The sequence below is a fragment of the Haplochromis burtoni genome, unplaced genomic scaffold (assembly GCF_018398535.1).
Source record: "Haplochromis burtoni strain Fernald_Lab_line unplaced genomic scaffold, NCSU_Asbu1 Contig_615, whole genome shotgun sequence".
NCBI lineage: Eukaryota > Metazoa > Chordata > Actinopteri > Cichliformes > Cichlidae > Haplochromis > Haplochromis burtoni.
Window position 1 is genome coordinate 39,885 of NW_024582976.1, and position 27,293 is coordinate 67,177.

Genomic DNA, 27,293 nt, shown 5'->3' on the forward strand with positions numbered 1-27,293 from the left:
TTTACTTGCATCTATTTGAAAGACTGAGTGTAAACACAAAAAATATTTTATTTTATGTGCTGGAATGTGCAGAAAATAGGTTTAAATGTTAAACAAATTTCTTCCAGTCAGAGAATGTTGCATATAATTAAATTTTTGCTTGATGCATAAAGTTAAAAGATTAAAACTAATAAAACAAGTTTTAAAAAGAGACTTTTCCATTTGATTACATTTTGTATGATGGATTATGCAGAAAAAGTAGAATTGGGCTGAAAGATCTATCGCTTTATTACCTATTCAGGGGTTGTAAATCGTGTTTTTAAAAAGTAACTAAGTAACTAAGTAATTAATTACTTTTGAAAATAAGTAATTAGTAAAGTAATGGGATTACTTTGGGGGGAAGTAATCAGTAATTAGTTACTGATTACTTTTTTCAAGTAACTTGACGCGAACTTGACCAATGTCAAGTACTGCTTACAAGATAAGAAAAGTTGAGGACTTTGGTTGAAATTACTAGTTTTTATGTTGTTGTTGTTATTTTGCTTATATAGGCCAACTAGGTTTTGGGCATATAGCTATTACATCTTCTGGATTTTGGAGAACCTTCATCCAACCATTTTGTTTAAATTGTGTAGCACCTTCTTTACACACAAGGCTAATTTATCTTCTTCTTGTCAGGGTCATGGCTACCACCCAGATGCAGCCTACAGATGCTAGGAAATCTTTCCCTTGCTTTGATGAGCCAGCTATGAAAGCTTACTTCTTCATTACGCTGATCCACGACCGTGGAACTACAGCCCTGTCCAATGGCAAGGACATAGGTTAGTTTGAGAACAGAGCAGATATTTTTGTTTTAAAAATTGATGTCACTACATAGTTAAATATTGAGGATGTAACACATAGTTAAACAATAAAATATGACAACAACAATAAAGTATAAAAACACTTTGTGTCTAGTCAGTAAAATGGTAAGAAGTGGAAAGCAATCAAATAAAAATGTTACCTCTTTATTTTATTTTATTTTAATTATTTTCAGAAACAACTGAAATCAACCATGATGGCCAGGATCTGCTTAAGACAGTTTTTGAGCGAACGGAGAAAATGTCGACTTACTTGCTGGCATTCATTGTCAGTGACTACGACAGTATTGGTAACAGCATTGATGGTGTTGAGGTAATTGTTGTCCCATAGTAATTCTGACATTCTTTAATCAAAGTGGTTTGATTTCCAAGAAACTTTCACACGTGGATTTCAGTAATTTTCACAGTTGCCTTTTCTTCCGATCAAGTAGAGCAAATATGTTATTAGTAAAACAGAAAACTAATTAGTAAAAGTTTCTTGTGCTGAAGATACAGAAAATTTAAAGGAACAATTTAATCAAGTAAATAGCATCAAGTCAATTTAACATCTGGCCCCCAGGAGGCCCCAGAGGCTGGGCAGGCTCGGCTGAGCCCGGAGCAAGGCAGGAATGAGAACCTCTGGGGGTCAACTAAGACCTTAAACTTGGTCTCTGGCCATGATCCGGGCAGAGTTTCTGTCTCAAGGGAGCCCTGTTCAGCCGAACAACAAACAGTCCCAGAATAAACAGTCTTGAAACACACAGTCTTAGGAGTCTTGGGAGTCAGCTCACTAAAATCAGACTTTTTCCTGGCAGTATTAGCTGGCTGGGACACAAAACAATCAGGACCTGATACAGAATCCCAACAAACAAAGACATGCTCAGAAATAAAAGACTGAGATGGAAATCATCAACTAATAAATGGTAAAATGGTAAATGGCCTGTATTTGTATAGCGCTTTACTAGTCCCTAAGGACCCCAAAGCGCTTTACACATTCAGTCATCCACCCATTCACGCACTGGTGATGGCAAGCTACATTGTAGCCACAGCCACCCTGGGGCGCACTGACAGAGGCGAGGCTGCCTGACACTGGCGCCACCGGGCCAGTGTCAGGTTGGTCTCTACCCGCATACATAAAATACAATTAGACAGAACAGCGATGTCCATCTTGAGGGCTGTATTCCTGAGTGGCGGGGCAACCTGGTGGCTTCCACAAACCAGTGCCCACACCTGTATATTTTTAATGGACTCATTCTAAGTTCACATAAGTGAACACATAAGACATAAGTCAGACTAATAATGCATATTTTTCAGTTCAACATTATTATTTTTTTCTTATAACTGCAAAAAAAATTTTAACGGTACGTCTTGATGCATGCTCATGATGATGAAGGAACTGACCTCCCAGCCCTTTGTTCCTTCAGTGGGCTGGTTTCAGTCATGATGCAGATGTACTGTTTATAAGATGAAACCTGCAGTCAGCAAGTGAAGAAGTCACTTGGATGAGTCACGAAACATTTCTCCCACTGAAAACATTACGTTCAGATGAACAGAATCAACTTTTGGAGATGATTGACTGTACTTTTAAGATCATGGTGCCTAGACTGTACCCTGTACTCTTTCTATAGATTTAAACTATTTGAAATACAAGTGTATAGAATAATGTTATTTTGCAAAGTGGTGTAAAGTGTTTTTCAATTTTATTTTATTTTGTGTAATCTGGGTTTAGATCCGCATTTTCGCCCGGAGGTCCGCCATTGCAGCTGGTCAAGGACAGTATGCCCTTAACAAAACTGGACCAATCCTTAAATTCTTTGAGCAGTATTACAATGCCACGTACCCTCTACCCAAGTCTGGTAAGACCACCACACAATTAGCTAGACATCTACATGCCTGCACGTTTACTACTGCACACTTTTTAGCTTCACTGTATCATGAGTCAGCACAGCTGTCCTGATGCACCAGCATGGATTTCTCAAGTCTATGAAATCTTAATCTTAAATCTATTATGTACAGTGGGGCAAAAAAGTATTTAGTCAGCCACCGATTGTGCAAGTTCCCCCACTTAAAATGATGACAGAGGTCAGTAATTTGCACCAGAGGTACACTTCAACTGTGAGAGACAGAATGTGAAAAAAAATCCATGAATCCACATGGTAGGATTTGTAAAGAATTTATTCGTAAATCAGGGTGGAAAATAAGTATTTGGTCAATAACAAAAATACAACTCAATACTTTGTAACATAACCTTTGTTGGCAATAACAGAGGTCAAACGTTTACTATAGGTCTTTACCAGGTTTGCACACACAGTAGCTGGTATTTTGGCCCATTCCTCCATGCAGATCTTCTCGAGAGCAGTGATGTTTTGGGGCTGTCGCCGAGCAACACGGACTTTCAACTCCCGCCACAGATCTTCTATGGGGTTGAGGTCTGGAGACTGGCTAGGCCACTCCAGGACTTTCAAATGCTTCTTACGGAGCCACTCCTTTGTTGCCCGGGCGGTGTGTTTTGGATCATTGTCATGTTGGAAGACCCAGCCTCGTTTCATCTTCAAAGTTCTCACTGATGGAAGGAGGTTTTGGCTCAAAATCTCACGATACATGGCCCCATTCATTCTGTCCTTAACACGGATCAGTCGTCCTGTCCCCTTGGCAGAAAAACAGCCCCATAGCATGATGTTTCCACCCCCATGCTTCACAGTAGGTATGGTGTTCTTGGGATGCAACTCAGTATTCTTCTTCCTCCAAACACGACGAGTTGAGTTTATACCAAAAAGTTCTACTTTGGTTTCATCTGACCACATGACATTCTCCCAATCCTCTGCTGTATCATCCATGTGCTCTCTGGCAAACTTCAGACGGGCCTGGACATGCACTGGCTTCAGCAGCGGAACACGTCTGGCACTGCGGGATTTGATTCCCTGCCGTTGTAGTGTGTTACTGATGGTGACCTCTGTTACTTTGGTCCCAGCTCTCTGCAGGTCATTCACCAGGTCCCCCCGTGTGGTTCTGGGATCTTTGCTCACCGTTCTCATGATCATTTTGACCCCACGGGATGAGATCTTGCGTGGAGCCCCAGATCGAGGGAGATTATCAGTGGTCTTGTATGTCTTCCATTTTCTGATGATTGCTCCCACAGTTGATTTTTTCACACCAAGCTGCTTGCCTATTGTAGATTCACTCTTCCCAGTCTGGTGCAGGTCTACAATACTTTTCCTGGTGTCCTTCGAAAGCTCTTTGGTCTTGGCCATGGCGGAGTTTGGAGTCTGACTGTTTGAGGCTGTGGACAGGTGTCTTTTATACAGATGATGAGTTCAAACAGGTGCCATTCATACAGGTAACGAGTGGGGGACAGAAAAGCTTCTTACAGAAGACGTTACAGGTCTGTGAGAGCCAGAGATTTTCCTTGTTTGAGGTGACCAAATACTTATTTTCCACCCTGATTTACGAATAAATTCTTTACAAATCCTACCATGTGAATTCATGGATTTTTTTTTCACATTCTGTCTCTCACAGTTGAAGTGTACCTCTGGTGCAAATTACTGACCTCTGTCATCATTTTAAGTGGGGGAACTTGCACAATCGGTGGCTGACTAAATACTTTTTTGCCCCACTGTACATTTAATTTGATAAAAGTCTATATTTAATAAGTAACAATACTAACATATCAAGTACTAAGTGAATACCTGATCTGAGGCCTTGTCATGAAGTGACTTTATATTTCTTGCTTGTCATAAGCGACTAAACTCAAATCAAAGACTGTGAGGGCAAGAAAACCTATCCTATAGTGACATTAAATGACCATAAGCAAAATGCAAAATTTCATTAAAAAGATGCAAAATAACATCAAGATTTTATTTTTTGTTTGCTGTTTTTATGCAAATGGGACAACATTTGGAAGAGATTATATTTCTTCAAAAAACTACCACAAAATGACAAAGCAATTAAAAAACAGTGTACAAAAAATGCTATACTTTTTCCTTTACCAGTTGATATGATAGACTTCAGCAGCATCACAGTTTCTGTTAGTGTACAAAAAAACACATCATAAAAATGCCTTATCTTTATGGTGTCCTGATTGAAGTTCATTTTGTTCATTAATAAATGCACCTAAGTCTCTGCTCACATGTAAAGTGGGGACATGTGTCTACTCAGTGTACTGATCTAATCTTAGATCTCAGGTCAGTTTTTGGTCTCATGTTTATTGGCATCATGTGTATGTTTATGGCAAAACTGTAAAATATATAGTTTTATTGCCCAAGACCTTGGCTGCAGCATCCAGTCAGCTCCATTATGTTCTTATCATACGCACATCTTTCAGTTGTGACTTTTTATGACCTGTTATGAGAAGGTCATCTTCATTATCAATTATTAACAGGTAAAATGTGATTCTTCATTGTTATATAATCTTAGCCTGTCCTATGTTGCAGGCCAAGATTTGATGTACTCGCACTTATTTTATTTGACATTTTATTATGCATATATAAACTGATATTTATGACACCTTTGAAACTTTTATTTACGTTACTATAGGTACTTTTAATTAAGTAGGATGTTAAGCAATGATTTTTTTTTACCCATAGTGGATTAAATTGACACTGTTGCACTGTGACTGGGTAAAGGTTTTAAGCACTTCTGCTGTTTTAAACTGGTAACCTCTTTCACTTCAAGCAACTAATCAGCCACATTAACATAATCTCTGTCCTAACACAGATCAGATAGCAATCCCAGACTTTAATGCAGGGGCAATGGAAAACTGGGGTCTGATCACATACCGGGAGACAGCTCTATTGTACGATGAAGCATTCTCCTCCAACTCCAACAAAGAAAGGATCGCTACGATCATTGCTCATGAACTGGCTCACATGGTGAGTTTCAAGTCCTGGAAATAAAGTTTAAGAGGATTCTTGAGATGCTGAATATAGGCAGTAATTAAGTTTTAAGTGCTTTGGAAAACATTCATGTCAACTCTCAGGGCCCCCGAAAGCAATTTCAGATATAGTTCCAAGTAACTGGTAACTGGATATATATTATATAGTTGATATTCTGGATATATAGTTTTACTTTTTACATACTTTTCTACTCTACCTGAGCACATACAGCTTGGCTGATTCACCCATTCACACCCATTCATATGTCATAGAAAAGGGTTGAAGTCCCAGAAAATAACTTCAAGATGAGACTTAAGTGAATAAAAAACTTCAAAAAACAAATTCTATTCACTTCTTTGTAAACTAGTTCAAATGCATGAGTCAATTCTCACATTTTTTTTCTGAACTGTCCCTCTAGTGGTTTGGTAATCTGGTGACACTCAGATGGTGGAATGACTTGTGGCTGAATGAAGGCTTTGCATCCTATGTTGAGTACTTGGGAGCAAATAATGCTGAACCTGAGTGGAATGTGGTAAGAATTTCATTAACACCAAATTGTTTTGAATGTAAGTATTGGTGCTCGACAAAGTTGTTAAGTATACAGTCTCATTTGTTTCATAATAGACAGACCTCATCGTGCTTGGTGACATTCATAGGGTGTTTGCTATTGATGCTCTGGCTTCTTCCCACCCTCTGTCATCTAAAGAAGAAGATATCCAGACTCCAGCACAGATTAGTGAGCTGTTTGATGCTATTTCATACAGCAAGGTAAAGCATGCATAGACTCTCAAAACCATGAAAACAAAAAGCAAAAACAAAAAAACCTAACAGTGTGTTTTTTCCTCATCAGGGAGCATCTGTCCTCAGGATGTTGTCAGATTTCCTCACTGAAGATGTCTTCCAGCTGGGACTGAGGGTAAGGACCACAATATAACAGAACACAGTGTGCTACTATGAAGGTGAGTCCACCAGCCAGTCATCCTTGCAGAGGTTTTTGCTGTAACAACAGGACAGTATCTACATTGTTTTAAAAATGTACCAGAAGAAGACTAAAAGAACTGCACTGCCTCAGTTAAGGTCAGTGTTCATAGATCAACAAGAAGGAGTAAATAAACACCATATCAACAGTTAAACATCTTGCAGAAGACCGCTGTATGCAGAAGGTGATCACCAGCTCAGTCATGCTGGTTACCACGATTGTTGCAAAAGCACAAAACTTCTCGCTCAAATAATTATTTAAACGTTCACTGCAATAGTGAAAGTCCCTTGTCCAGTTTCTGCACATAACAAGCAAGATACTAGTGATGAAAGCTTTTTACTTCCTCTGAGAGAGCATATACACTTGTTTCTTTAACCATAGTTTCCATAATTTATCTTATCTACATGAGGTTTAGTAGGTTTTTGAGTATGATTTAGGAAATCTGTGTGTCCAAAATGGGTAACAACTTAATGGTATGTGGTAAGCGGTCACATGTCTGCCAAACCTCTATAAAGGTTTTGTTTTGTGCAGCCACATGTGGAGTTGTATCTGTTCAGCCCACCTACTCCCCATCTCCACCTCACAGACACTCCAACTTTCCAATCCAACTTTATTTATAGAGCACTTTATAAACAACATGGTTGACCAAAATGCTTTCCAGTAAAAAACAGTGAAAAAAGTTTAAAATCTTACATTAAACACACAAAGAAAATTAAATAACAATAAAATAAATAAACAAATAAATGAAAAAAAAATGATAGAAATGAATCAGTAAAGTAAAGAAGATTAAAAGCGACCAAAAACGGACTAAAACTGACTACAAGCCGACTCTGGTACTACTCCTAAAATGCCTTGGAAAAAAAGGTGTGTATTTAAAAGTGATTTGAAATTTTCAAGAATTTGGGCCAGTCTAATATGGAGGGGCAACTTATGGACACTTCAGTAATAGTCCAATCCAAGCATCAGTCTTCATCTTCACCACCCCCAGCGTGTCAACTCTGGGGGGCCCTGTCCTAAATCTTATCATCGCTGGGTTTCCATTCTGCCATGATGGGTCTTCAGAGTCTAATCACCAAATACATGAATGTTTATATCTCAGTAAATCATGTTTAATTCTTCCAAGCAATCTCTCCTTATTGAAATGCTTTTATATATTTTTAAACAACCCATTCATACACCAGTTATCTTTCTCAAATTACAAATTACAATTTGTCCAATGATGAGTGAGAAATATAAATAAACTAAGAAATCATATCCTGTCATCTGTGAAAAGGATATCCCTTTCAATGAAAGAACTTGGAGGACATTGTAGCGAAATGTTGAACACTTGTACAATTTTTTGGAAACTTTTGCTAACACAGTAATCCCTCATTTATCCAAAGCAGTGTGTCTGACATATCTCTGTTTACTGTTTTTTTCTGCAGTCCTATCTGAGTGCATTTAGCTTTGGGAATGCCGTCTACACAGACCTTTGGTATCATCTGCAAAAGGCATGTTATCATCTCTCTGCTCTTTTTATTTGAATATTTAGTTTAAGATCTCTTTTTTTTTTCTAGTGCTTTCGAAACATCAGAAAGGATCAGCTGTATATATATATATTCACACACACACACACACACCACACACAACACACACACACACACACACACACACACACACACACACACACACACACACACACACACAAACCATATTTACTTTTTTATCTTTTTGGATTTTTTGGGACCTTCACAGGCTGCTGATTCTAGCAAGTTAGAGCTTCCTGATACTCTTGATAGCATAATGAACACCTGGGTGCTGCAGATGGGCTTTCCTGTGGTTACCATTAACACTGGAACTGGAAGTGTTTCCCAGCAGCACTTCCTTCTGGATCCAGAAGCTGTAGTCACAACTCCATCCCCCTTCAAGTATTTGCATTGCCTTTTTTATCTTTTCCTCCTAATATATCAAGTGAAGACCATATTCTTTATGCAGTTCTTCAATTTTTATTATTTTTAATTTTTTTAAATGGCAAAATGGTTACAGGCAGTTTTTAGTTAATGAAAAGCAAAATAAAGAAAAAGAAACTGCAGAAATAATGTTTCAAATGTTCTGCCGTAGTTATCAATGGATCATTCCAATCAAATGGATGATGACTGGAGTTATGCAGAATCCACTGTGGCTAACATCCAAATCAGGTAGATAATCCATTCCCAGCTTAAGACTGCACATCATTTTCAAAATGTGGTGGTCCTCTGCAGTCCACCAATCTTTTAATCACAATCTTTCAATTATCACACAAGTGTTTTCTAAGTATTTTTTCATCTTTGTGTTTTCACTGATTTATGTTCAACTTCTAACAATTTGCTTGTTGGAGTTGATTCTCCGTTAGCAGAAACCACTGAATAATTGGTTCTGTTTCTTTTTTACATGTAAATATTTACATTGACTCAAAATTTTGTATTTTTAAAACTATATTACCTTTAAATTCTTGTGGTCTCTCTATAGTACCTTAATGTCCCTGAGATAGAGCAAACAACATGATGGTGATTTTGTGTTCATAAATAAAACAGTTGCAGTCTGTTGACAGTTTAGAGAGTTAAAACTTGAACGTCATTTCAAATACACAAAGGTCACAAAAAACACAATTCAAGCTCAAACTGCTGGGTCAAAAGACCCAGCGCACTGACAACAGCTGAAACTTGGCCAAAACTGAGCTATATAACTGGACAATTGTCAAAAGCACAGCACCACTCTGTACTTTAATTAAGTAGTTTGTTTTTCTTTTTACTATTACTCCATTCATTTTAAGGTAGTCACACTCTATAATGTAGGCCTAAGAAAATCAAGATTTTTTTATTTTCCTCCTTTTTGTACTGATTCAACCTGAGGACTATTAGAATTAAAAATTAGACTAAAGTTTGTATTTCCGTTGTCTAATATTATTTGATTATTACATTATTATAGCACAAGACTTAGCTTAGCTATTCACAAAAATAGCGGGTAGAACCATCCTCCAAAAAGCTGATTTTTACTTTCTTATGTTGAGCAAATTTCAAAGCCTGTACTTTTTTACTTTTACTTGAGTAAAGTAGTTGAATCACTACTTCAACTTTTACTGGAGTATTTTTAACACTGGTATCTGTACTTCTACTTAAGTGCAGAATAGCTGTCCTTTTGCCACCATTAGCTCTTGCAGGATCTTAAGAGAACTGTGGATCATGAATACCTGCAACCCTCAATAAACTAAGGCAACTTTTTAAGAAAAGCTTACATTTATTTTATTCTTGTGCACCAACTTTCAGTTCTATTTCTTCGCTTTCTAGAAACATCTGAAGCTATGAAAGCAACACAAGATCAGTGGGTGCTAGCCAATGTCAACATGGTTGGTTACTACAGGGTCAACTATGATGATGACAACTGGGCCAAACTCTTAGATGTTCTGCAGAGTAATCATCAGGTAAGACAGAGGAGCCCAACACACAGTCATTATCAGTGATTATCAGTGATTGTAAACGTGTTTCTTGATGTTTCCTGATGTTTCTTTAAGCTCATTCCACGGATCAACAGAGCTCAGATATTGGATGATGCCTTCAATCTGGCCAGGTAAGTTTGCAAGTGTTGTCTCACATGTACATGATAACTGTTATAATTACGAGATGTACACTGCTGTGAAAAACTATTTACTTCTGTTCCAGCTTTGTCACTTCATGATCATTAAAACGTGAATCAACTGCGATACTTTGATTAAATACATTATTATTATAAGTTCAATTTCACTAGCCTGATTATTAACAGACATGTTTAAATGATATATCAATTAGACAGATGTCAGATGTCATTTACTCTAGAAAGAGTTACAAAACCGTTTCTAAGGCTTTGGGACTCCAGTGAATCACTGGGAGAGCCATTACCCGCAAATGGAGAAGACATGAATAATTGTCTTTTCTAAAGGGAATGTTTGATATATGTGAGGGACACTTCCCTCAGTCCATCACCATGGAGACCACTGTTGCTTTTGCCTTCCACATTCTCTCAGCCCTTGCTATTTCTTGAGCTTCTCGTGTTCTTTCTTCCTGATGTTGCTATCATTTGGAATAGCTACATCTATCACTACAGCCATTTCTGCTTGTCTGACACCACTATGTCTGATTAGTTAGCCATCAACAGGCTCTAAATAAAGTAGAGCAGGTCATCTAGTTGGGTTGGTGGTTTGATCCCTTGCCAGTTTGCATGCCAAATATTCCTGGGCAAGGTACTAACCTCAAGTTGCTCTCCACTGCATTCATTCGAGTATGTGAATATTAGATAGAAAGCACTTACATAGAAAAGGCATAGAAAAAGTGCTTTTATGAATGAGTTAAGTTGTAATAAGTGCTTTGAGTGCTGATGTAGAGTAAGAAACCACTTTATAAGAACCAGTCCATTTACCATTTTATTTATTTCAGCTTTTTTATACCGGGATCAATATGACCTCAGTATGGCTTAATTATCTACAATATTAAAAAATAATATTTTCTTGAAATTACTGAATTGAATACCAGAGTCAGGCTGTTATGTAATTGTACTTTGGATGAAATCTGCAAGTTGATTAAACAATAAAACTTGTGCACATTTTATAACTATAATAATAATTGTAATCTATTTTTCATATGGTGACATTAAAGTGGTAACAGCGATACTATGAGAAGAATTAAGCCTTACTATTATTCTTATTCTGATATTACGAATTCTCTTGGGGTCCCCAGGGATCCCAGCCAGTTGTCCATGTATTTTAAATATGTTGGTAGGCTGTGGGCTTAAATTCTTACCTATCAGATATTAATTAATAGTACTTGTGGTAATATCTTAAAATTATGACAATGGAAAACATGAACATGAAGTATCTGATAAATTTTTACTATATTCTACCTCTTAGAGCCAAGATCATTTCTACAGTGCAGGCGCTTAATACCACCAAATACCTGAATAATGAGAGAGATTACATTCCATGGAAGGCAGCCCTTAACAACCTGGACTTTTTCTACCTCATGTTTGACCGCAGCGAAGTCTATGGCCCCATGCAGGTGAACTTCTTCCAACGACATATACATACAAAAGAAACAATACACAAATAAGTTGTCACATTATCTGAGTTCTGTCTTTGTTGTTTCAGGATTATCTCGTGAAAAAAGTCTCCCCTCTGTTTGAATACTACAAGCAAATGACAGGCAACTGGAGCAAAGTTCCTGATGGACACATGGACCAGTGAGTGAAAACACATTTTAAGTTTTCAACATAAAGCTGCCACCAGTCTAAACTGCATTCATAAATCAGATAGATAGGTTAGACTTTTTCAATAAAACATAATTTATGTTGTGATGTAATTGTAGAAGTTGTTCTTTTCTGGACCCAGGATACAGTTTTTAAATGAATTATTTAAAATGTGTAATTCTACAAATTCAGTTCAGCACACGTGATAGCTGGAACTTAGAAACTCTGCTACTCAACTTATATGATGTTGAACTCCGAAATATTTGTATTCATTATTCTTTGCTCTCCCCAGTTTTTCTCTAAAAGTTCTTGTCAATACTTCTGTTTTCTATTTGTCTATCCTGCAGGTATAATCAGGTGAATGCAATTAGCCTGGCTTGCAGGACAGGGTTGGAGGAATGCCAAAACCTGGTCATGACATGGTTTCAAGAGTGGATGGATACTGACAGCAACAGGTGTGTGTCCATGTCAATTTTGGGGCCAAGAAGACCTTATCTATATAATACCCTATACTATCTATACTATTATATGTAATATATAATATGGATATATATAATTATATATTAATATATTATTATATAAAACACCCAGCACGCCCCTGCAGGCGGTTTATCCTTCAAGCTCGGGTCCTCTACCAGAGGCCTGGGAGCTTGAGGGTCCTGCGCAGTATCTTAGCTGTTCCCAGGACTGCGCTCTTCTGGACAGAGATCTCCGATGTTATTCCCGGGATCTGCTGGAGCCACTCGCCTAGCTTGGGAGTCACCGCACCTAGTGCTCCGATTACCACGGGGACCACCGTTACCTTCACCCTCCACATCCTCTCGAGCTCTTCTCTGAGCCCTTGGTATTTCTCCAGCTTCTCGTGTTCCTTCTTCCTGATATTGCTGTCATTCGGAACCGCTACATCGATCACTACGGCCGTCTTCTTCTGTTTGTCTACCACCACTATGTCCGGTTGGTTAGCCACCACCATTTTGTCCGTCTGTATCTGGAAGTCCCACAGGATCTTAGCTCGGTCATTCTCCACCACCCTTGGGGGCATCTCCCATTTTGACCTCGGGACTTCCAGATTATACTCGGCACAGATGTTCCTGTACACTATGCCGGCCATATATATATATATATCTATATAGATATATAGATATATATATATGGAGGTGATTCCAGAATACTGGCAGTTCCTCAAGTAGAGCTGCTGTTGCAATGCAAGCAACATCTGCTCTCTAGACCTTTTTGAGATAGTCATCATAATGGAGGAAGGTGGGAATGGTTGAATTTGGCACCTTAACTCATCTCTTTCCCTAACCAGGCTCATCAGAGAAACAGTTCCAGCTTCTCGCCATACTTTTAGGAGATTGAGGTGATATACCAGTGTGGCTCCTCCCTTTTCATAGTCAGTGTCAGCCACCCCATGTTTGACCACAAAGGGTCCTCGGCACTTGGCAAGTAACCTTGAGCTAAAAGAAAGGAGCAATACAAGCACTTTACCTCGAGATGAGTTTTGCCCCTCTGTTGTACAGGGACTAATGACGTTCCTGGGCCTGGAGCTCTTGTGTTACTCCCCAATGTGTATAGCTTTGCTCTCAGGTCTAGAACATAATGAATTTCATTTTTAGCTCGGCTTGGACCTTGCTCACAGTTTTCTTTAATAAGGTCCAACACACCCACACAAGTTCCTGACAAACAGTTACTTAAAGGGAGAAAATCTCCCACTACAAACAAAATAGGGTCTAACCAGTGATCTCAACTGGGTTCATCCTCATGAACAGAAGTCTTATTCAGCCACTCTGCCAGCCTTTCAGTCTGACGGTGGTAGAACCTGGTCTGAATAGATGTAATAGCAGTAATTTGTACAGTTCTTTTAGTGTGTGAGACATGAACAAAGTGTCAGTTGGTAAACTGATGAGATCCATCCCAATGCACGCAAATGGCACCTCCTTTAAGGTAGGCACTAGTGGGCACAAGGGCACTTTTGAAATAGCAGCTAACACTCCAGGTAGGATGCACACCATTTGAACACATCCACATCCAGGCCAATAATATCCGGCCATGATTCACTCCAGTTTTATCATATCCCATATGCTCTGCCATGGGGTTATGATGAGCCACCGGGAAAATAATTTCTTGGTGGCTTTTTGGCACCAACAACTGGGTGTGTTCCTCTTTTGTGTGAGCGTCAGCCCATCTTTAATCTTTAATCAATACAAAATGCAGATAGATAAGCGCTGCATTAGGGTGCACCATATGAAGATCACTTTTTATCACTTGGTCAAAGGCTGGGTGTAGAGTTTTTTCACGAGACTGCTCTAGTGGGAAATCTCCTGTGGAGTGAATTACTGGAGCCGTTGGTGCACAGTGGCTGCAACCTGGGCCCCTGGAGAGCAGGCACAGTTTGTGGAGCTGTTGGTATAAGAGCTACCACGATCTTTGGAGAGAGAGCAGAGAAAAGCATAGACAAGCTAGCCAGCTGGTGCCAGCAGACCCAGTCTGAAGTCTCTGCAGAGATCCCCTCTATGAACATTCACCTTGAGCACATATTAAAAACATAAAGACAGGATTATGAGATGTACACTCGTACAACATAGAGTCATACATGTCATATGAGTATACTGGGATGAAATCCTTGGTCCAGCTGTCAGAGTCTACAGTGGTGCAGTGAGTCCTGGGTTCCTCCTGGTGGACAACAATGCCCGAGTATGTATGCGAGCAGTACCAGGAGGATCAAGGAATCGATACCCATGATTAGGCCTCATGTTTGCCTGACATTAATCCAATAGAGCCAGGGATGAGCTTGTTAATAATCTGAAGGAGCACACGTAGAAGCACATGAATAAGGTCATGTAGTGACTTTGGAAGTGTCCACACTTTAATCCTAAAGAAAATCTTGGGAGGGAGTTGAAGTTTCAAGTTCTGAAGCAGCAGCCAATAACATCACTTAAAATGAAACTATAAAAATTTCAGACAGTTCATTTCCTTTCCTTGTAATTAAGCAACCTTATAAATTTGGCAGGGGGATCAAATAATTATTCCCCTATAGTTTAAAGTAATACTCTGTATAATCTATGGTGTACTGAAGTCTAACAATATGCTCTTTTTCTAGGATCCACCCTAACCTGCGCTCCACTGTGTACTGCAATGCTATTGCAGCAGGTGGCAAGAAAGAATGGGATTTTGCTTGGTCACAGTTTAAGAATGGCAGTACTGCTATTGAATCTGATAAACTTCGCTATGCTCTGTCCTGCACCAAACAACCTTGGCTGCTCAACAGGTACATTCATTGCTTTATTAATAAATATGCCACACTATGTAACTTAAAGTTACTATCTAGCACACATATTTACTCTGTGACTGTTCAGGTATCTGGAATACACTCTGGATCCAGACATGATCCGAAAGCAGGATGCCACCGCCACCATTGTCGACATTGCCAGTAATGTGGTCGGTCAGTCTCTGGCATGGGACTTTGTCAGGGCTCGATGGTCATACATCTTCAGTCAGTGAGTACAACATGATAACTCTAAAAAGGCACCCGAGTTTCAGTTTAGGAAGGATAGTTTTTAATATGAAACAAGAATTACAGTTTATCTTCAAAGTGACAATTTAAAAAAGGTTGCAACACATATATTGAAGTGTTGTGTGTCATATCTATATGAACCAAAGAACACTTACAGCATAATCATAACATAATCTTTACATGATTGGACCCATAACTGATGCAACCATCAGTTGTGGATGCACTGTGGTTAGCGCAGTGTTATGCTGGTGTGGGACTGATGATGGTTTTGTTTTCCATGTGATTCCAAGTTTTGGATTTAAAGCAGAGCCTGAAATGACTAGGAGACATTAGGAGAAACATCACCAGATATTTTATTAAAGTTGCTTAAAATGCCAAAGGGAAAGCAAATAATTTATTTCTCTCATAAGCAAAAAAGGAGTAACATGTCTCATACTTCAGTTTGTAGGGCTTCATAAGAGCCATTACTCTAAGCAAGATTTTTATAAATAATTTCAGATAAATAGATTTCATCCCGCAAAATCATTAGTACGGTTTTCTTAAATTTCTTTTCTTTTCTTTTCTTTCTTCTCTTCTTTTCTTTTCTCACAAATAGCTTGTATATGTTACAGTTTGGATAGAACTGCATTCTTAAATGATCAGAGTATTTAAAAAATATAATCTATTGTATACTCATTAAATATACAGTATATATATTATATGTAATTTATGAAAGCATGTAGAAATTCAGTAATTTCACAGATGATAATCACGTTCTCAATGAAAGAGATGACCGTTCTTAAGTGACTTGGACTTTAATTTCTGCTAACTGATGTTTGCCTTCAACTGTGCTTCCCTCTCACAGGTATGGTGGTGGCTCATTCTCATTCTCCAACCTCGTAAACGGCGTCACCAAACGTTTCTCCACTGAATTTGAGCTTCAGCAGGTTAGATATTTCTTTGAAATGACTTTACCACAATGTGGTTTCCCTTTTGTTCATTTTGTTATACTACTTTTAAATGTAGATACTTTAAGCGTTATCAAATCTCAAGTCATCCTCTGGTCTCAAAATCTCAAATTTCAAGTATTGATTTCAAGCCTTCCCGACTTTACAAGATGTTAATTTGATCTGAACTGACTTGAACTAATAAGTTTGACAGGACAGGCATTTTACTGCTGTGTGATAGTGTTCTCATTACCAGTATTTGCACACCTCTGTTGCTTGTGAAGCTCGCACACAAGAATTTCATTCACATGTACTGTACCTGCACATGTGATGTGACAATAAAAGTGATTTGATTTGATTTGAAACCTAAAGACAGTGGTTTGGTTCTCATGGCCCTCCATAGCATCAAAGCACAGTGGCCTCCCATTGCTCCAGTATTCATAAGCACAATCACTTTCCCATCTTCTGAAAACACTTTTAACATAAACAGCATTAACATATACCTCTCATCATATCCTATTTGGATTTATTTAAATATTGACTGAAATCAGTTATGTTAAGCCCTAACTATTGGTAATCTTCAATCAGTCTGGACTGACTCATAGACACAGACTGACAGAGGTTGACACAACAAAGGACACAGATACAGAGAATATATACACAGGAGGACATTAGGGCAGAGTGGACACACCAGGGAGCACAGCTGTGAAGAATAGAACTAACAAGACAAGGGATCCAAAACTGAACATGATACACACAAGAGAGAGGTCTAAGAAAATAAAACAGGAAGTAACACACACTGAGACCCAGACTAAGACGCATGAACTTGACAAAGAGACCGGAGCTACACAGAGACATGACTGACTGGGGAGACACAAAGGGATACAAACATGGAGACAACCACTGTGATTACCACAGGAGACACCAAGGACAGATCAGAGAGATGAAACTGAGGCAGACAGGGCACCAAAAGGAACTAACACAATCAATCAAGAAACCAAGAAATATGAATAGAAAACAGATAAACAAGTAATAGGAAATCAGTACACAAAAACCTGAATATGATTTATCTCAAATGTCCAAGGAAAGAATCAGAAGTCCAGAACAAAACTCAAAAATACTTGGCCTGAGACTCAGGACTATGACAACTTTAACATCAACATGCAAGCAGTGCAGTCTTGTGCCATAACCAAGCTGCAATATTTGGTCACTTTTGAAATATTTGGTCAAAAGTTGCAGTGACTGTGTGCAAGAGGAACATTCATCCAATAACAATAACAAAAGGTTTGAGTGTTTGTAGCATTTTATGAATGACAAACAACATGTCTCATTATTAAAATGTTGGGGGAAAAAACACAATTTTAATATAAAAAAGAGAGAAAGAGATTAGTGATATGAACAAAGCCATGCATTTTTAGTATATGTCTTTTGTTTAAAACTACTCCCCTGATTTACATTGTGTCTGTTGCATCAGCTGAAGCAGTTCAAGGCTGACAATTCCGATGTTGGTTTTGGCTCTGGGACCTTAGCACTGGATCAATCCATTGAGAGAACCATCGCTAACATTAAATGGGTTGAAGAGAACAAGGAGAATGTTCTGGACTGGTTCACAACTGAAGCTAATGCCCAATGAAGAAGCTGTTTTTACTCTTTCATCACTCATTTAAAAATGAAAACAGAGGTTCGATCGACCTGAAAATGTTTATATTACATAATCACATGTGGAACAAAATCAGTTTACCGAACTTTTGCTAAACCTCGCTTTGATAAAAGTTGAACTAGAAAAAATAGATACTTTAAATATTGTGATAAATTAAATTGATACATTAAGTACTTAAAAGGTACTTACATCAGTTATCTTTGAGGTTTTATACTTTCTAGAATCATTATTTTACAGTGTCACAAAAGCCTTAAGTTTGTGTCAGCGTCTACTGTTTCTGTTTTTTTATATATTTAATACCAGGATTCTCCAAACCGTTATTTTTTTTCTTTCAAGAATATATGTTTAAAAATGTTTAATTGTTTAAAAATTATAAGCCCTATCTGTTTTGTTCTTCATATTTATTTGAACAGTCTCAAACACAAATTTGACAAAAGAAAGCTTAAGTTACTTCTAATTTCGCAGATTTTTAAAATAGAAAAATGTATATGAAGTGCATTTAATTGTTAAACCTTTTATGTTACAATTTGGAATGGATTACGACTTTTGAGTCCAGAAATGTTTTCACTGCTTTAAGAAAAAGTTTTAGACTCTTGCGTATGAAAACCAAGTCTGTATTTTCTTAAAAATATTTTTTATACATGAGTAGAGAGGAAAAAAACTGTAAAGATGTCAGATTTTCATAGAGTAGACTACTGAAAATGTGATCATTTTTCCTCTTAATGGTGAATATATGTAGTGTAACTTTACTGGACTATATAGCGTGTTCTCAGATTGTATCTTTCTTTCTTTGTCTTTTTTCTGATTCATAAAGTTTCATAAGTGTCATTTTGCATTTCTCCATTTCAGCAATTTTCAAATAAATCTTTCACCTTTGATTTTTCTGTCTGAACGCTTTTATTCCTGTTCATTAGGGAAAATCAGTAACGTTTGATTAAAGTGTTTTTTTTTAAGTCTAAAAACAATAGTGGTCCTGGTTTTATTCACTGGTTACACACACACACACACACACACCTTTTTTTTTACATTCTGTCAATGCTTCACTGTGTTTTGTTCGTATTGTTCTGTTCTGTCTGGTGTTGCATTGGTTTTTGCAATTTTTACACAGTTGCACTATGTAATCCTGTGTTGATCTTCTTTTATATGTAGCACCATGGTCTTGGAGGAACGCTGTCTCGTTTCACTGTGTACTGCACATGTGTCAAAGTCAAGGCCCGGCGTACATTTATATCCAGCCAGAGAGATCATTTTATGTAGATTTATTATTATTGTTATGCATGGCCCGGCGATATGAGGTGCTAATAACACACAAACTACAGATCCCATAATGCAGCGCTGCAGCCTCCTTGCCGAACGCTCGGCTACCTGGGAACATTCCCCCCTCAATCAAGTCAAACTTCTGTTAGCTAGCTGCTCACAATGGCGAAGAGAGAAGTTGATTCTGAAAACAGAGCCTTTCTGCACTGGCGGCGGGAGACTGAATATATGTTTACAAACATTGCTGGTAAACCCGTATCTTATTTGTGGAGCTAATGTGGCTGTAACTAAGGGATTTAATTTAAGGCGGCACTACAAGACAAAATGTGAAGATACGCTGAAAAACTGAAATGCAGAGCAGAAATAGGGTTGCCAACTCCCTGAAAAATAAATAAGGGACACCTCGTGGCCAGGGCCGGGCGACCCAGTTGTCTTCACCCTTCCCAGTGTGGTGAATTTTCTAGCTCTTTTTTTGTGTGTGAAATTATTTTTTTAACCATTTGACTTGAATTTGAATTTAAGCAGATGTTGTATTCTTTGTGATATGAAAGCATTGAAACAATATGATCATTTAGCCATTTATTATTTAGCTCAAAATGACAACATTAACACAATAAAACAGGTCTCTTTCTTAAACAGAAGCCTGTCATGCTTAACTTTTGAGAATATAAGTAAATCTTTCTTTAAAAGAACTCTGTCCTGCTTAACTTAAAATAATAGAAAACAATAGAAAGAAAAATATTCTTGTAACAGTGCACATTTAGTGCATTTAGTACAATTGGCTTCAGCTGAGGTATTATGCTAATCAGCTGCTCCTGTTTGTAAACCCACTTGTTCCCATGAATACGCATCTTAACTCATCATCATTATTCATCTATGTATTACTTTTATGTATTAGTCATCTATTTGTTGTAATCATCTATCCTTGCAGTTGTTTATTACACAAAATAAGTTATATTATCACACTTCTGGCCACATAGCGCTGATATTCACTGCACATGCCCATATTAACTTTTTCCAGCCAGGTGTTTTCCTTTTCCCATTCTTCCCTTTCTCTGAGGGGAACAAACATTATGCTGGGCAGACACTGTGCGGTTTTAGGCCCATTTTGAGACGATTTTTGAGTGATCGGACCGATTTTGGCCTTCATCGTGCGTCGTGTAGTATACGTGGGGTAACGAGAAGTGATTAACACCTCACGACCAGCTCCCGATCATCAATCGCTCGTGAGCCGCTCACACTGCTCGCGCGCAAACACGTAAACGTCGGTGAAAAAGACGGAGCAGCACGGCTGTGCAGCGTGTGATCTGGACACAAGCGATGGAGGCACAACTTGTAGAACTTTGGAAAGCTCATCCGAGCCTTTTCCATGTGGCCTCACAAAATTATCACGACCACAACAACCGTGAAAATAGTTGGATCTACACTGCTGCTCAATCACAGCTGCCTGATCAATGTTTTTCATTAGCAATTTAGCAAAGTTGATGGTGGTGGTGTGTCTGTGTGAGTGAAAGACAGAGAGGGAGAGCGAGCGACAGATTTTCTGTTATAACCTTCATTTTATGGAGGCACAGTGTGAGCACTCAGGTCGCATCAGAGCATCGGGCCGTATAGTGTGAGACCTGCATCGTGACCTACCAACTTCTAACCCTGCGAGTCAATCGTGCAGTTTGAGCAGGAGCTGAATAACGCGACTGAAAAAATCGCACAGTGTCTGCCCAGCTTTAGGTGTACTGTCGTCCGAGACTTGCACCGCAGTGTCGGCGTTTGTTTCCCTGTTGGCCATGCTTCTTGTTGTGGTCATCTGTTGTCTTCCGGTATTTTCTCCGTAAGCGACCTTTCCTCGACCAATGAGATGAGCGGTAATCTGAATTGTCATACTCGAATTGTCATAAGTGTGCTGTCAGCTCATTGGTCACAAAGCAGGAGAGGGGCTGGGAATTATGTTTTCAAACAAAGCGTTAATTCCATAAACATTTATAGACTACTTTTGATTCTCACTGTATTACGGGACAAAGTGCGTCCCTTATTGGCTCAATACGGGACGTGTACTTTTGTTTCTAAATACGGGACGATTCCGTTTTTTAAGGGACGGTTGGCAACCCTAAGCAGAAACTACAGAAGGTAGAAGAGCTAAAGAAGAATCTGACATTTCAGCAGATGGTTTTCACCAGAGCAAAATCACAAAGTGAAGCTGTTGTGAACAGTGGCGGTCCTAGCCAGTTTGGCTCCCTGGGCGAACACTCCCTCTGGCGAGAAAACCGATCGGTGCCTATGCCATTCCCAATATGCGCTGGCTGACATCGGGGCAGCATGAGTACAAGCATTTTTTAATTTATTTTTTTTTTGCCGATGTCCGTGATGCCGCCCCCCACCACGATGCCGCCCCGGGCAACCGCCCGTGTCGCTCGTATCTAAAACCGCTACTGGTTGTGAAAGCAAGTTTTATTGTAGCAGAGGAGATAACCAAATCAGCCCGGCTATTTACCGAGGGAAAGTTTCTGAAGAGCTGCACGATGAAGGTGTCTTGTGTCCAGACAAAACGGAGATTTTGGGAAATGTGAGTTTGAGGAGAAATACATTAAATTGTTGCTATGGATGAAAGTACAGACATGATGGATATTGCACAGCTGACCATCTTCATCCGTGGAGAGGAAATATTGGAAATTAAATTGATGCGCAGGACAACGACAGGAAAAGACATTTTTGAAAACGTATTTCAAAGTGTAACCGACATGAAACTGCCCTGGGACAACAGATGGAGCGCTGGTGTTGTGTAGGATGTAGGATCTAGTAAAGATGCAGGTGAATTAACAGCAGATCACTGCATCACAAATCAGGAAACGCTGTGTGGTAAAGTCTTAAAAATCGAGCATGTAATGATCACCATAATGCAGACCATACATTTTATCTGAGCTAAAAGTTTAAATCATCTTAAATTTCAGTCTTTTATGTGGGAAATAGATTCAGAGTTTGCCAACATTCAGAGGTCTGTTGGCTGAGTTGGGGAAAAGTTCTCAATATACACTGTAAAAAAAAAAAGAGATAATACAGTCCTTATAATGCAGTTTTCTTATAGAGACATTCAAGCTGTCGACCTTTTGCTTTCAGACGCCTGAGTTCAGATGTAAACCAGGGTGCTGAGGGGGAAAATGATACAGATCTGGTTTTTAGTGGAGCAACAGAGTTTAAAATATTATTGAGACTGTGGTTATAATAGAAAACCAAATCCTCTAGGGTGAGCAGGTTATTAGAATGCAAACACCCAGAGAAGGCAGTAGAAAGGGTATCAGGGTTAATTTTGCTAATATTCCAGAAAAAGATGGAGCGAGGATTTTCGGTTATAGAAGATGTCATTTGATGACTGAAACTAGCACCACTGAGAAAACAATGGGCCATTGACCAAAGACCAATGATCAATGGCCATGAGTACCATTCACAGAGAGTTGGGGATGCCTTCAATCACAGCATTGTAAGATGGTGAAAGATGGACCCTTAGGTCCCCTCCGCGATTCAGAGATGGTCTTTCCCCTTCCACGTATATGGCTTCCTTGACTCCGCGCTCAAACCAGCGTTCCTCCCTGTCCAGGATGTGTACATCCTCATCATTGAAAGAGTGTCCACTGGCCTGTAGGTGTAAATAGACTGCAGAGTCCTGGCCTGATGAGGTAGCTCTTCTGTGTTGTGCCATCCGCTTCGCCAGAGGTTGTTTGGTTTCCCCGATGTATAAATCCTGGCAATCCTCCTGGCACTTAACAGCGTACACTATGTTACTCTGTTTGTGTCGGGGGACCCGATCCTTGGGGTGGACCAATTTTTGTTGCAGCGTGTTTTGGGGTTTAAAAGCCACAGAGACCCGGTGTTTAGAAAAAATGCGTCTCAACTGCTCCGATACTCCTGACACATACGGGATCACTACAGGTTTTCGCTTAGGCAGCGGTTGTCCTTCTCTCCTGGATCAGCTGGAGCTTTCTTTAGGCGCCTTCCCAGCTTTGACAAAGTCCAGCTGGGATAACCACATTTACTCAGGGCCTTCTTGATGTGATGTTCTTCTGCTTCCCTGGCCACTGTGTCTGCGGGGTTGGTGTTTGCTCTATGTTATAGAGTCCTGATGACACCCAGTTTATGCTCCAGTGCAGTGGTTCCCAAACTTTTTTTGCACACTTTGGGAAGGTCTGCTCTAGTGGATGATGAGAATCAAACCTCATAAGGGGCTCATAAGTATTTTCATCACTGAGTAGTGACAAAATTTTCTCATGATAGTCTTTCTGGTTTAGCAATACTGTGCACCTACCCTTGTCTGCCGGAAGGATGATAATGTTGTTGTCATCACTAAGTGATGTGAGTGCCTTCCTCTCCTCCATGATGATGTTGGATGCTGGGGGCTTTGCATTGCTGAGACAGGCCAAAACTTTCATCCGTAGTTGCTCTGCTTCCACTTCTGCAATATTGTTGTTGCAAATTGCTGTTTCTGTGGCTGTGATCAGTTCCTCTAGTGGGATTTGTCTCAGTGTGACAGCAAAATTCAACCCTTTAGCAACGATGTTTTTCTCTGTTTGGGTGAGCTTTCTGTCAGACAAATTCTTCACCCACTTGTCCACATCCTCGGTGTGCATCCTTCTCTCTTCTGGCCACTGAGGAAACTCTCCGTATTTTGCGGTGGTTCCACGTACAACAAGTAAGTCAAACTTCCTTTGTTGCCTGGTCTTAGACTTTTGTGCTGTGCTAGATGAGCCTTCTCAGTGAATTCAAACACCTTTTTAAGAGTATTCTCATTAGAAGCATTTAAGTCTCTGTCGGATCTGCCCTCTTGAGATTTAGTATGTCGATGGTAAAATTTGTTTGCCTCACCGTTCATTAAGCAGCTGATGCTGTGCCCTTCTGGAGGATTTTTGTTGCCCGGAAGCCTTAACTGAAGAGCTCATTTGCAGACTTTAGGAGTAATCCTGTTTTGTCCATCTGAGGCTGAATCTCAGGTGGTTCCTGAAATCAGCCATCTTACATGCCATTTGCTCATACTGACGTACAAGCTTTAGGCAGTCCTTGCCAAAGTGGGTTAAAACGTCTTTATGCATGCTCAATAATGCAGGTAAGTAAAATAAGAGTGTATGTCAGTATGAGCATACAGAACGTAAGATGGCTGATTACAGTCCTGCAGTCAGCTGAGACTGAAGAAGTCACTTGGATGAGTGAGGAAACCTTTCTCCCACTGAACACACTATGTCCAGATGACCAGAATCCACTTTTGGGGGCATTGATAGACTTCTATTATCACACCATAACCAAAAACAGATTAGATGAATAAACGAACAACACACACTCATTCATGTTTTTATTTCTATTCTTGGTAATAATTATTTCCATGCTCAGACTGTTGCAAGGCAGACAACAGCTAAAAAAGTCAAAGTTAAATGTTACACAAAGTTAAAATTGCAATAAAAGTTCTGACCAGAGAGAGCCAATGTGAAGCCTTGACTATTGGTAATCTTCAATTCAAGGCTTCATGACGCTTCATCACTAGTCTGGACTGACTCATAGAAACAGACTGACAGAGGTTGACACAACAAAGGACACAGATACAGAGAATATATACACAGGAGGACATTAGGGCAGAGTGGACACACCAGGGAGCACAGCTGTGAAGAATAGAACTAACAAGACAAGGGATCCAAAACTGAACATGATACACACAAGAGAGAGGTCTAAGAAAATAAAACAGGAAGTAACACACACTGAGACCCAGACTAAGACGCATGAACTTGACAAAGAGACCGGAGCTACACAGAGACATGACTGACTGGGGAGACACAAAGGGATACAAACATGGAGACAACCACTGTGATTACCACAGGAGACACCAAGGACAGATCAGAGAGATGAAACTGAGGCAGACAGGGCACCAAAAGGAACTAACACAATCAATCAAGAAACCAAGAAATATGAATAGAAAACAGATAAACAAGTAATAGGAAATCAGTACACAAAAACCTGAATATGATTTATCTCAAATGTCCAAGGAAAGAATCAGAAGTCCAGAACAAAACTCAAAAATACTTGGCCTGAGACTCAGGACTATGACAACTTTAACATCAACATGCAAGCAGTGCAGTCTTGTGCCATAACCAAGCTGCAATATTTGGTCACTTTTGAAATATTTGGTCAAAAGTTGCAGTGACTGTGTGCAAGAGGAACATTCATCCAATAACAATAACAAAAGGTTTGAGTGTTTGTAGCATTTTATGAATGACAAACAACATGTCTCATTATTAAAATGTTGGGGGAAAAAACACAATTTTAATATAAAAAAGAGAGAAAGAGATTAGTGATATGAACAAAGCCATGCATTTTTAGTATATGTCTTTTGTTTAAAACTACTCCCCTGATTTACATTGTGTCTGTTGCATCAGCTGAAGCAGTTCAAGGCTGACAATTCCGATGTTAGTTTTGGCTCTGGGACCTTAGCACTGGATCAATCATTGAGAGAACCATCGCTAACATTAAATGGGTTGAAGAGAACAAGAAGAATGTTCTGGACTGAAGCTAATGCCCAATGAAGAAGCTGTTTTTACTTTTTCATCATTCATTTAAAAATGAAAACAGAGGTTCGATCGACCTGAAAATGTTTGTGCGTTGTTGTGTCTGTATCGTTCTCTCTGGTGTTGCATTGATTTTTGCACTTGCACTTTATGTAGTCCTGTGTGTATTTTCTGTTATATGTTTCTCCATGGTCTTGGAGGAACTCTGTCTCATTTCACTGTGTACTGTATATCGTTAAAATGACATTAAAGCCCCTTGATTTGACTTGATGCTCTCGCTCCCTCTAGTGGTAGGTATAATAATTTCGGTAATGCAGTCAGTCGTCTTGTGTGAGGAAGAAAAACAGATCAGCTGCTGTCATTTATTGATGTCTCCAAATTTTAAAAAAATTTAATGTCTATATGTAGTTAGGTAAAAATATTGTAATCAATGTACCCAATGCACATGAATAGCTATTTACAAATGCTTTTCACTTTTAGTTCACACAGCTTTCCAGCTGCTGCTTCTTCCAGCTCAACACACCACACAGCTCTCTTGTGTGGTCTCTTCATCCTATTCAAATAAGGGATGAATGATTATACGATGGAGATCAGCCGTTTTGGTCTGCCTCCCTGACAGCACACCACTAAACCCTCCCTGCAGCTCCCTCTTTGCCTGCTGTACATTTTTACATTTGTGTAAAAATGTAGGTAGTGGAGTAATGTAAAAGTTGTCAGAAAAATAAATAGTAAAACAAAGTACAGATACCTGAAAAGTCTACTCAAGTACAGTAGTAAAGTACTTTTTACTTCCCACTACTGACAGGCACCAAGGATGACTACCACTGGAAAAGGTAAATACAGCGCCTCAAACACATGGAGAGAACAAAAGAGACGGAGAATGAAAAGATGAGACAGAAACTGGCAGTGGGCAATAAAAATAAAAAGACTGGGAAGCTGTGATAGTGCACCCCCTAATGGAAGCCTCCGGGGAACACACTGGGTTTGTAAGGAGGATGCCTTCACAGCACCGATCATTTCACACACTTTTTTGTGTCTACCTTGCAACTGCTGGTTCAGCTTTTTAATTTCTTCCGGATTTTTGGCCAGATCACCCACTCAGCATCTCTTAGTAGTATGTTATCCTCTCCTCTCATTGTCACGAAAGCCTCGATCTCACCCAATAAGAAAAAAAAAAGCTTACGTCTTACTCCACTCTGTATGCTCGTATGGGTCTGACCCTTTCACTCCTTTGATTTTTTACTTTTTTTTTTTGCCTTTTCGTCAAGTCTGTCTTTGTACGGACCTGCCGTGTTCTCCGTCGTTTTGTACATAACTGTTTTTGGGGCAAATAAAATGCAAGTAGGGATTAAAACCGCAGAATTAATGATTACCGGTGCTGGAAATACTAGCGCTTGATGCAGTGTTTTGATTTTGTTGCCTCTAGTACCCACAATGCAATGCGTGAAAGTCACGTGGTCTGTCAATCTCTATCAAGGACTGTGGAAAACAGCATGATTC

General features: G+C 39.2%; 1 protein-coding gene across 1 annotated transcript in view; it reads left to right on the forward strand.

Annotated features, from left to right (window-relative positions):
• The window catches only part of LOC102301823 (aminopeptidase Ey), a 20,517-nt gene extending 1,611 nt beyond the window's left edge, over positions 1–18,906 (forward strand). The window contains exons 2-20 of the mRNA XM_042214833.1: positions 658–800; positions 1,016–1,152; positions 2,548–2,674; positions 5,532–5,686; positions 6,108–6,221; positions 6,314–6,457; positions 6,540–6,605; positions 8,093–8,158; positions 8,403–8,575; positions 8,769–8,845; positions 9,974–10,107; positions 10,198–10,253; positions 11,566–11,713; positions 11,803–11,894; positions 12,248–12,355; positions 15,001–15,168; positions 15,257–15,397; positions 16,259–16,340; positions 17,815–18,906. Of these exons, the coding sequence (XP_042070767.1) occupies positions 658–800; positions 1,016–1,152; positions 2,548–2,674; positions 5,532–5,686; positions 6,108–6,221; positions 6,314–6,457; positions 6,540–6,605; positions 8,093–8,158; positions 8,403–8,575; positions 8,769–8,845; positions 9,974–10,107; positions 10,198–10,253; positions 11,566–11,713; positions 11,803–11,894; positions 12,248–12,355; positions 15,001–15,168; positions 15,257–15,397; positions 16,259–16,340; positions 17,815–17,973 (2,290 nt within the window). The 3' untranslated portion in view covers positions 17,974–18,906. The remainder of the gene's footprint in view (positions 1–657; positions 801–1,015; positions 1,153–2,547; positions 2,675–5,531; positions 5,687–6,107; positions 6,222–6,313; positions 6,458–6,539; positions 6,606–8,092; positions 8,159–8,402; positions 8,576–8,768; positions 8,846–9,973; positions 10,108–10,197; positions 10,254–11,565; positions 11,714–11,802; positions 11,895–12,247; positions 12,356–15,000; positions 15,169–15,256; positions 15,398–16,258; positions 16,341–17,814) is intronic.
• Positions 18,907–27,293: the final 8,387 nt, after the last annotated feature.